This window comes from Microtus ochrogaster, chromosome 4, assembly GCF_000317375.1.
Source record: "Microtus ochrogaster isolate Prairie Vole_2 chromosome 4, MicOch1.0, whole genome shotgun sequence".
Taxonomy (NCBI): Eukaryota; Metazoa; Chordata; class Mammalia; order Rodentia; family Cricetidae; genus Microtus; species Microtus ochrogaster.
In genome coordinates, this window is record NC_022011.1 from 65,396,472 (window position 1) to 65,408,162 (window position 11,691).

General features: G+C 43.4%; 1 protein-coding gene across 1 annotated transcript in view; it reads right to left on the minus strand.

The window, feature by feature from the left end:
• Neb (nebulin) overlaps positions 1-11,691 on the minus strand; it is a 185,246-nt gene that overhangs the window by 155,091 nt on the left and 18,464 nt on the right. The window contains exons 9-21 of the mRNA XM_026778640.1: positions 10,686-10,790; positions 10,060-10,167; positions 7,586-7,702; positions 5,954-6,058; positions 5,752-5,859; positions 5,545-5,649; positions 4,982-5,080; positions 3,774-3,878; positions 2,700-2,807; positions 2,500-2,613; positions 1,034-1,135; positions 832-939; positions 638-742 (exon numbers count right to left, since the gene is read on the minus strand). Coding sequence (XP_026634441.1) covers positions 638-742; positions 832-939; positions 1,034-1,135; positions 2,500-2,613; positions 2,700-2,807; positions 3,774-3,878; positions 4,982-5,080; positions 5,545-5,649; positions 5,752-5,859; positions 5,954-6,058; positions 7,586-7,702; positions 10,060-10,167; positions 10,686-10,790 — 1,389 coding nt within the window. The remainder of the gene's footprint in view (positions 1-637; positions 743-831; positions 940-1,033; positions 1,136-2,499; positions 2,614-2,699; positions 2,808-3,773; positions 3,879-4,981; positions 5,081-5,544; positions 5,650-5,751; positions 5,860-5,953; positions 6,059-7,585; positions 7,703-10,059; positions 10,168-10,685; positions 10,791-11,691) is intronic.

An 11,691-nucleotide genomic window follows, 5' to 3' on the forward strand; every position in this document is an offset into this window, starting at 1 on the left:
GCACATCCTACCATCCCTTCATGTCTGTATCCTCACTCATCCTATGAGTTCTGCACATCCTACCATCCCTTCATGTCTGTATCCTCACTCATCCTCCCAACACATCCTAGTAACGTCTTCTCTCAATGTCCCTCTGTCTCTCAAGACTGTTCTTTCTGCCCTGATCTTGGCACGGCAGAACAGTCTTGCTTCAGATTGCCTGGGTCCGTCTCTTCCTTGCTCTTAAGTGTTCCTTCTTCACCGCCTGTCTCTTCCACTCCAACAGAACTTACTGAAGAGCGGGTCACCACGGTACCCTAGTCTCCAGCATCGAGGACAGTGCCTGACTCACGCCCTGGTATCGCTTTGTTGGGCAATGAAGACCCTGATTATGACAAACCTGGGTAGTGTCCTTTTGCCCTGGATTAATAGCTGTACGTACTAATGAAAATAAAGACATTGAACCTGAAAGGATTTCATAGCCAATGGACTTCTTCTTAGTAATTCTGGTGTTCTCTAATCCTACCCCCAAGGCCCAATTTAAATAAAATATCATATCCTGACCACTAGGTGAGAGCATTTAAATTCTATGAAAGATACCACCAGATGTCACAAGCATCCCACACCCAATCTGAGGAACTCAGGGCCGCTGACTTACGTCTTTACACTGGTCCAACTTCTTGATAGCTTCGTATTCCTGAGTTATTGTCTGAGGGAAATAGCATTTCCCTTTGTCTTCTTCATATTCTGCTTTGTAGCTCTTCTAAAAAGCACAAGGGCAAAACCAATCAGGATGGCTGCTACCTCCCAAACAATGCCACCGCAGGCCCGAGTCACTGGATGCAAACTTACGTCACTGTTTTGAGCTGTAACTTTCATGCAGTGCGTCTGGTACGGGTCCTCAAAGCTGCCTACATAGTGGCCCAAAATATTCTTTACGTATGAATCTTTATATTTCGCCTAGCAGAGAAAACACAATGCTTGGCATTAGCAGTGATTTTTCAATGGGCAGGAAAAGCCATCCCGCCCAAGAGGTGGGCGTGGCCCTTCGCACCTCACTGAAGTTCTTCAGAAGGGTGTCGAGTTGATACTTAGGGGTCTCACAATAATTCATACTCTTGGCCTTGGTCTTCTCATAGTTTTCCCTGTATAGCCTCTGCCAAAGGAAAAAAGAAAATTGAGCAAAGAAAAATATATCTCACACACCAACAGCCACCAGGGGCATTGAAACAATGGGACGGGATGGTGATGTTTTCTTCCACCGTTTTTCACCATGAAGAAAGGACACCCTTGAGGCTCATGTCTTGTATGCTATTAGGTGTTAATAGTGGCAAGTGCTCCTATTGCTTATCTCAGTATTGCTCAGACCAAAAGAGAAAGCCTCTGAATGCTGCCACTCAAGAGAAGTTCTGCCTTGAAATAAGTGCCCCATTTCCCTATGCTTGAAAAACATGAATTACTTTAAAAAACTGGAGTAAAATGAGTCCTGAGGCCTAAGCAGGGCCTGAGGACACAGGCAGTTCCACAAAGTCATGAGCTTGGCACTTGGTCCAAACACGTGTCGTCGTACTCCTAAAAGCGGGCCTTCCCCGCTAACTTATGTTTCTTGTATAGCAGCCGTCCTTGAATGATGGCTTTTACGATTTTTAGTTCTTTGATGTGTACATCTGTCATATGCTTCCCCCCACTCCCTTTTAATTTTTCATATAGTAACCTCAAAATACACTCAATAAAACAGGGATGGAATTTTCATATTTCCTTATAGCAACCTTGCATTAAAGTACAAGGTCTCAAACATGTATCAACCCATGTGTTTGATTATTAAGTCTTCGGGTGTCTCCGAATGTATTTCTAGAGTCATTCCAGAGGGTATGAAATGGTATTACCACCGGAAAAGGAAGAAAATAGAACTTTGTGTAAACCGTGAAAAAAAAAATAAAACAGGGACTATTGTAAATGACATGAAATATAAGAATTTCTTTCTTACTAAGGAATTACAAAGGCAGTTTCAGTAGATTTTTTTTTCTAAAGTAAGGATTAAGATCTTCATAATGAAGCCAACATTTATAAAATCCTCAAACTGAAATATCTTGCTTTGGCATTCATGCTTCATCTGGCTCTACCGCTTTGTCTCGCGGCTGGTCTCACTTCTTGCTGTTTGCTTTCCGCGTATCCTTGCAAACACCTTAGTTCAGGGCACTGAATGGGTGTGCACCCACACTGATACTAGGAACACTGTGTATACTCGAATATTTAGCCCACTCCTGGGAAACAAAGAAAACAATGTTTCTAGGGTTTGTTTCCTCCTCATAAAACAAAGGCAGAGAGGAGATGAAAGAAAGAAGCCAGCTTCCCAGAGAAGAATGATGATGTCACAAACGATGAGTCTCAGCTAACCGAAACCTCCCACATTTAGTTATGTGAATCAGATTTGAGTGTAGGCTGACATTCCAACCCAAGGTTGTATTAATTGGTAGGGTACCCACATCAAAACAGAGCGGTTTTTGCAAAGAAACTCACGTCGCTCTGGTTTTTGGCCGTCTTCAGGGAGTGCAGCATCTTGGGGTCATCGTTGATGCTGAGGGCGCCGATCATCTTGCCTTTGCTCTTCTCATAGTCCTTCCTGTACATCACCTGCAGGGACACCACACGTGCTAACTGCTCAGCAGGGACATCCCAGGCCAGCAGCCCAGCCCAGCCCAGCCCAGGCCCACACTCACATCGCTGGCATTCTTGCTGTTGGCCTTGGCTGCCAGCAGGGGGATGGCATCCACCTTGATGTCAAACTTCTTAGCTTTGCTCTTCTCCCAGTCTTGCTTGTAGACATTCTGGGAAAGGAATTAGCAAAAGAGAAATGCCTGTCATCACACCTGAAGACGGAGGCTAGGCTAACTCATGGGTGTATCGGCGGTGTATTCCTAACAGAAAATAAGTAGACCTGTTCATGGTCCAGCGATTGTGCATATTTAAGCGAATTCCCTTTAAGACAGAGCTTCTAATTCTAAGACTAGGTTTCTTGTTCTCCCTCAGAATCTTTCCAATTAGCTCAATTCCAGGGCCACACTCATATCTGAGGCCGGAACTCAAGAGGAGAAGGCATGCAGTTAGCTCACTCTTGGTGGTTTAAGGTATTGCTTTTGTTTGTCCTTTAAATCCACTCAGAGGTCATTTCATGAATCATTCTACTGCCTGGATAATCGCAGTACTCGTTTTGGGAATTGTTGAAGAAGCTAAGAGGGTAGTTTAACTTTTCTATGAAATTTAATTTGGAAAATGAAAGTTGGCCATGGATTCCTGGCCTTCCGCCCTTTAGATCCTCGGTGTTATCATTAGCATAAGCTATAAGCTTTCTTACATCTAGACATAAGTCTAATATGTGTAAAACAGGACACTATAGGCCTGGGGAATAAAGGACATCATTTCAAAAAAAGATCATATACTAGGAAAATTGAATTACGGTGTAGTATACATAAATGCTTTCGGCAGATGTCACATTAAGATTTACAATGAAACACACACTCATGGTGACATTCTAGAGGCTGGTTAGAAAATATTAAGGTTACTAACAATTAAGCGAAGCTACTTACAAAATGACTACACTGAGGCAGCAGGGATATGCAAGGTCAGCTTAAAGGGACGCTGACAGAAAGGCAGACACGTGACATGAATGTCACAGGTGCTTCCTAGCGTCAACACTGAAGTAGTCACTGAACTACAATGAAGGAACTCAAAACTAGGCACATGGCTAGCAATGTGCCCCCCCTCCCCCATGGGGCGGTCCACGAGGCACTTACGTCACTCAGGTTATAGGCATTGACTCTGTGCTGGATAAAGGCAGGAGCATCCGGAGGTATATGACACTTGAATTTTTCACTTTCGTGTTTGGCTTTGTAATTCAGCTAAAGAGCAGGAAGCAGGGTAACGGGGGAGAGAGAGAGAGAGAGAGAGAGAGAGAGAGAGAGAGAGAGAGAGAGAGAGAGAGAATGAGAATCATTAAATTCAGAAGAAAAGAATTTACCAAATACAAAACCTCCTTCAGGCATTTTGTGAAATAACTGACAACCGTCACAAGAGCGAGCGCTTAGGAAAGTCACTGTGCAGTGCCGAACCTGTGTCCTGGACCCTCTTCAGCTGTCATCATGTCCTTCACCGTCACCATGTCCTCCACCACAGCAGGTGACAGAATGAGGTGGCTCTTCATACACATTCCTCTGCACGCCTTTCACAATTGGCCTCTTTGGTTCAGACACACTGTCCTGGCGTTCCTGCCCTCGCTGATGCCACTTACTGGAGACGCCTTCTTAAGTGTCACCTTGCATATATCGTGCTTACTGATACTGCGGTTGAACTGTCATCTTGGCCATAAAAATATACTGCAGCCATTTTTATTTTTGATTTTTTTAGGCCAAGACAGGCATGGAGGTTCATACAAAAAGCTCATATAATAAACTTATCTCTAGGTTTCAGTTTTCTAGAAAGTTAGTAGGCAGAGAGAAGCCTGTATGCTCTCTGGTCTGCGCCTGACTGGATACTCAAAACACATCTCCTACCACGTTGAGTCCCAAACATCTACAAATTATGTAAGAGAAAGAGGCACAGAAAGGTTAACTCATTTGAATACCTTGTCACAAGAAGCTGGGTTGTGAATCCAGTTTTAGAAGTTGTGTTCCCTTCAATAATTTAAGCTCTACTGGTTTCTTAATTTTACTAAGAGTTGTCTACTCAAAAAAGCTTCAGCCCATCGAGATAGAAAAATATTTTAAATGATTATAATTATATAAGCATATACTAAAATGTAATGGTTTTCTAATCAATGTAATCAAACAAGAAGCTGGATTTTATCAGCTGAGAAGGTAGAGGTAGAGTGTTACTCCCAGCGTGAACAAGGCTTGGGGTTTGAACCCAGAACTGCAAAATGGAATACATTGAATTTCTGCATAGATTTAGGAAATGCCTCCCCACTCCCACAACTGCTTTCCCCCAGGTACTTAGCAGGACTTACATCACTCAGCTGTTTGGAATTGACCTGGGCTTGCAACAGAACGGGAGAGTCCGTAACTTGAGTGAACTTGGTCTTATCTGGGTGGGCTTTGTAGGTGTGCTGGAAGGGAACAAAGGAGTTTGGTTTAGTGGGGTCTACGATGTCCAAGGTGGTCTCTGAGCCAGGAAAGAACCTGTCCCGCCCCACCCTGAAGAAACTGGTGGCTAAACAAACATTCAAGGTGTTTGTTTTTAGCTGGATTGTAGTTTGTCTGAGAGGGGCTCTTCTGTGAATATGAAGACCGACCCATGTTTCCAGATTCCTGACAGCTCTTCACAGCGACGAGCTAGAATTAGCTCTTGAGACATGGGATGCCAGCAGGAACAGAAGTATATCTTCTACAAAATCGTTTCTTACAGCTGCCTTTCTTAGACATATTTGTAAAGTGGTCAACATTTTAAAAGCATCTCAGCCTCTAGACGCCACAAAGGGCAGCAACATCTGGATCAGTGTCCCCGAAGTAGGAAGCATCCGGGCTGAAGGGGGATGAAGGACTTTGTCACAAGCTCACTGTGTGAACGTACATCTTTACACTGGTCCAATTTCTTGATTGCCTCATATTCCTGGGTGATGGTCTGGGGGAAGAAGCCTTTGCCTCTGTCCTCTTCATATTCCGCTCTGTAATTTTTCTATGAGGGAAAATAATCAGATATAACCATCCAACCATCGTTTTATGCCTTAAACCCACAACATCTTATTTTGAAGGTGAAAACGATAGTCTCAGGACTTACGTCACTATTTTGGGCTGACACCTTCATACAGTGTGTGTGATACGGGTCCTCGAAGCTGCCTACATAGTGTCCCAAAATATTTTTTAGGTAGGAATCTCTGTACTTAGTCTGAAAGACAAAATGTATTCCACTTGTTAATTGGCCAGTGGCTTATTAAATAAGCGAGCCTTTAAAGAGAATGGGTGACAGGGACGATACTTACATCACTGCTGAAGTTCTGCAGTACTGTGTCAAGCTGAAACTTGGGGGTCTCACAGTAGTTGATGCTCTTGGCCTTTGTCTTTTCATAATTTTCCTTGTACAGTTTCTGCCAAAGGGGGGAAATCAGTTAAAATAGATCCTGTCACTCCCACGCTGATTATAATACTCATATTTTCCAACGCCAGACAAAAGAAGAAGAAAAGATACCTTCCGCCGACTACCTTAGACACACACCTACAAACACGAGGTGTCATGGCGTTATTAGCAATGATTGTAAAACCCGGGATTTTGACATTTTCAGAAACTTAAGAAGCCAACATGCTACCCCTAGCTGAGCCTCAGTGGCAGGCTGGGATCTCTGAGCTGCTCTCTCTCTCTCTCTCTCTCTCTCTCTCTCTCTCTCTCTCTCTCTCTCAGCACACTTACTCTCTCATTGTGCCCCCAAGTACACAGAGGCTATGATAATGGCTTTGTTATTTTTCAAATAAACTTTTATAAAAAGTTAAGTAGAAAAACACAATTAGGCTTCATAAAATAAGACCCATCTGAGAATTTGAAGCATGAATGAGTCACCACCAGCTCTCCTTCACTGCTAACATTTATGTTTAGCCTTAAGATAACACAACCAATCAGTGGTTGGTTTCAAGGGCACGGATGAGAAAGTGGACCATCATCCCTTTTTCATGTTGAGTTTTCAAAGTGTCAATATATCCCTGCTTCTAGCAACAGTGGATTTGAGATGGTTTGGTAAATGTGCCCATCATTGGAAAACAAAGCACTTAGTGTTGAGGTTACAGCAGAGCCATTTGGACGGATGAATTAACACCTTATCCCTTGCCCTCCCGCACCCCAGACACATGCACCCCAGTATGCTGACGTAGTTCAAGGGTAGAAAAGCATTAACCTATCCAGGGAGCTATGTAAAATGTTTGAATCTTGGAAAAAAATTTTCATATAATCTGTCCATATAAAAACCTCAATTTAGCCTGTGTATGTTTGTTGTGTATGTATTTTGTGTGTGCTTGTTGTACATGTGTGCACTTCAGGTGTGTGAATGTGTGTGTATAAATGTGAGTGTGTGTGTATCTGTGTCAGTGTGTGTGTTTTAGTCAAATTAGTAAACTGATCTTGGACCCTTAGTTTTCTAATATCAAGCACTGGCTTATTTTATCTATTCCAACCCCAATAGCTTACTTGGGAGAAGTTGTCAGGGACCAAGTCAGGGGACATTTTTCTGAGTTAAGTGTCTGCAGGTGACAGTTTCAAGTGTTAGCTCTGTTCTTGAAGGTCTCCCTTTGCCTGTTCAGAAGCCCAGCACAATATGCCCCATGCCCAGAAGGAGCCCCAGATGCTGGATGAGGACTTCCCTGCCCTTTGAATTCACTCCACTGGCTACAGATAGTAAGGCATGTTGTGTTTAAGAGGCCTTCAGCTTTCTATGGCTAGTCAGCTCTGCTGTGACTCTTCCTTCAGAACCTTAAAACACTAGCAAAGCTATCGAGGTGCGCAGCTATACAGGTGCGCAGCTATATAGATATAGAGGTATACAGCTATACAGGTATCACACAAGGAGAAAGACTCCATCTCTCACGAAGTTAAGGTTATAAAAGATCTGTGAAGAGAGTTGACTTACGTCACTGAGGACGTTTCCTGCTGCCTTCAGCTGCCTGAGCAGTGGGTTCTCTGATGCAGGAAGTACGTTATAATCTGCTTTTCCTTTATTCTTCTCATAGTCTTCTTTGTATTTCACCTGTGGGAGGAAATAAAATCATAAAGAAACTCCCCAGGTTATTTTGCCCTCGTCTCCACGAGAGCAATGATGACATGGTGCCCCAATTCAATTTCCTCTTTGGAAAAATGGCGGCTTGACATTTTATCACCACAACACCCCAGAGTAACTCAGAGCAGCAGTACAGAAACTACATGAATTTCCAGGAAACCTCTTCTTTTCATTCATTTATTCATTCAAAAATATCAGAGGGAGTTGATTATGTGCCTGGCTCTGGGAAAGACACAAAAAAGGAACAACATATGGTCTCTGTCCTCGAAAGGAAAAAGGCATGTAAATATTGGGGGGAAGAGAGAAACACAAATAGTGACAGCACATCGTGCCCCAGATGTCTGCTCTTTAGAACCTCCACTCCAACTTCCAGCTGCCATCTGCCTGCACATCTGAAAGACAAGGAGCTGGGAGCATCAGCGCCGCCTTGATGCCTTTCCTACAGCCATGCACTGAGCAAGCACATAGTTAATACACACGCAGGAGAAAAAGGAGCCAGCTGGGATGAAGGGTGGCAACCTCAGCTTTCTTTTCCCTTCCCATTTTGTACTTTAAATCCCAACCATGGCAGACACTGTAAGTTTGAGATGGGGAAATAAAAAAACTCTGAAAAGGAACCTGTCCACAGTGATCGAAACAACAAGGTCTTGAGGCAGACCATGATCTCGAGCCTGCCTTTCGCTTGGGAAGTGGAGCCAATGAAGTCTGAGGAATCCTAAACCATTCACTACCGTTACAAAATGCACAAAATGAGGCCAATCAGTTCTGTAGACAATGACAGGTAACGCACAACTGAAACCCAGATGCGCCAACCCTACTGTCTACCCAGAGCATCAAAAGGGCTCAGGCTCTTCAGGCATGGGAGACCTTCACAATCTTTCTACCTCATGGGATTATAAAGTCCATGGGAAAACAGAATTGCGCAGAAAGGACATTCACAACCCCCTATCATGCCACCTGCATCGGTCACTAGGGCTTGTGACAATGTCATGCCTCCTCTTACAGACCAGAGCTCTCCTCCTTCAAGGGCTTTATCCAGCAGTTTGCTCTCAGCATCAGCTCAGGGTTACTTCTCTCTTGGATTTTCCCATCAGCTTAGCAGCATGGAATTGTGTGTTCTATCTTAAAACATTCCTTATTACTGTCTTTTCCATCAGCTACCATTCATTTTCATTTAAGAAAAATTCTTGAAAGAACTCAATATACTCTGACCTTCAGTGGTTTCTTTATTATTCAGTCGTGAGCCTTTTCCAAGCAAACTCAGCCAACTTATTCCTTGGGCTGCCAGTGACTCTGCATTAGCAAACCCAGGTAGAAACACTTGGCACAAATGATAACTCCATCTTCATCCTTTATTAACTGTGCACACTCCTGCTACCTCTCAACCGCGCTCCCATCTCAGCTGGGAGCATGTCAGGGTTCAGTCGGTGGAGCTGTCTGCCCAGCCTATCTCCTTTGTGCTGTCCAGTCTCAGGACATTATTTTCCACACATTAATAATGTCCCCCAATTTTATATAAAATTCCCGTAAACACTCTTTGAACCTCCAGACTCATGCAGTCAACCAACCAACTTCATACTTCCACCTGAGAATCTAAAAGACATCTGAATCTAACAGGTTTGAAGATGAACTCCAGTTTCACTAAGAATCACCTTCTCCTCCTGTAATCGTCCCTGTATCCTTCAAGGGAAACCCCATCCAGTGAGCTGCTTAAGTGGAAATCGTTCCCTCCCATCTCACACCCAACCACTGTCTCACACTTTCTAGGTGGTGGAGTCCTGGTTTCTATCCTCTGGCAGAACCAGGGCTCCAGGAAAGGCAAGGATCAAACAAGTTCATGTTTTTATAAAAACCATACCACTTTAAAATGTCAAAGCATAACCTACTTATCAAAGTCACTCCACAGGCTATCTGAAGATGTCCATGGATATCTGGTCTTTTGAGACTAGGCTTTTCACCATCAGTCAGAGCACAGGCTAGTGACAGTGTTGAGCATGAGGCACATGGTTTCATATAAAGCTGCCAATTATTAGTTGATACAAGTTCTGCTAGCTAAGATGATTACCTTCATCCTTCGGGCCAGCAAAAGGCCCTTCACTCCGTGAAATAATAAAAATGGTGATTAGGGGCCATTAAGGCCTCTATTGTGATGCCAATATAATTTTCTTTTTTACTGTTTTTAGGCAATCTACTTTACACTGGTCTCAACTTCAGTAACTTCGCTCAGCATCTACCCGGCACCTTTTCCATTATATTCGAGAGCCAGAGTCAGGGAAAGCTCACCCCACTAAAGACATGAAGGGATGGGACAATGTATTCATTTATACCTTGCTGGCTGCAATTCCAGCCTGTTTGTTCATTTTGTACTCAGGCGTTTCCGTCTGCATGAAGTAGATCTGGTCTTTCAAGTTCTCGAAGTCTTCCTGATACTTCCTCTGTGAGGGTAAAGATATCGGAGAACAGCTGTAGAGACAAGCTTCAGGACAGAGCCCCTCAAGTCTACACCCACCCCTCGGGTTTAGACCAGTCAGGTCACAACTGGAGACTGGTGGCATTGCCAAAATGTCTATCAGCTTAACAGAGATCTGGACAATTAGAACAGGCTTGGAGAACAATGGGAAGGGCACAGTCTTTCCGGCCCACTGAGGAAGAGCTCTGGAGAGCCAGGGCAGATGAATGAAAAAAATTAAGTCACTCAGTGTTATAAATGCACAATTCTGTCCAGCAGGGAAGAATAAAATGCAAAGAGCCTTTCTGACTCATGCTAAGTGTATTCTGTAATTACTAAGAGGGTTTCACTAGGTTGTTCCTATGGAAATTGGGGTAGAAATCATGCAACATGGTCAAAATCATATCTAGCATTCCAGAATTCCCCAAGCTGTTGCAAAGCAGCTGGAAGCTGTCAAAGACAGGGGCCCTCTCCCAGGACGTCTGGCCCTCACTCCCTACTTACTGAGCTGAGATTGTCGGCGTTCATTCTGGCTGTTGCAATTTCAAAGCAGGGCGTCTCACTCCATTTGCCTTTGACTTTCTTTTCATAGTCTTCTTTATATTTTTGCTGGGGGCAGAAAGAAAAGAAATGAAGCAAAGACAAAATCCAAGAGCTGACAAATAGGAATTGAGGAACAGTGTGACATTAAATATCTTTACCAGGCTAATGTTAGGGTCTCCAATAATCTTACACATCAAGAAAGTTGACTTGAGGGGAATAGAGAAAGCCAAGGAAGGACTATCTCTCTTTGATGACTTTAGGGACTTAGAATTGAACCCCACATGTGGTGTGTGGAAGTTATCTCATAACTGAACCCAGGTATACTGTTGTGAACTTCCTTGACCCATGTATTCTTGGAACAGAATTTACCTAGCCAACCCCATATCTGGGCCCATGAGGCAAAGCTAGAGCAGGGTTAGAGCAATTCTCCTCCTTGGCTCATAGAGCTACGCTAAAGACATCATTACTGAATCTCAGGTGGCCTATATCACCTATACCTCCACCACATTCTTCATAGAAATATAAAGCCCTTCTTTGTCATACCATCAGCACAAGCTCTAATGTAAAGAACTAATGTGTCAGAGTAAAAGGAAGTACAGTTTTCCCACAAATGTCCTATTTTCTGTCTTCACAATGGTTAATATGCCAATTATTAGCAGCAATTTTTATACCTGTTCATTTTAGACCTCCATATCTTTAATGCCTATGACTGAACACTGTCATTACCAAAGATTTGACTTAGCACACCAGCAATTCATGTTTCTCAACCAAAAGGATGCAGGATTTTACACAGAACACTGCTAGCAAGATGAAGCAAGATCACACGCTTTGTGTAACTATGACACTAAACAAATGAATGGTATAAAAATTATAATAGGGGCTGGAGAGATGGCTCAGTGGTTAAGAGCATTGCCTGCTCTTCCAAAGGTCCTGAGTTCAATTCCCAGCAACCACATGGTGGCTCACA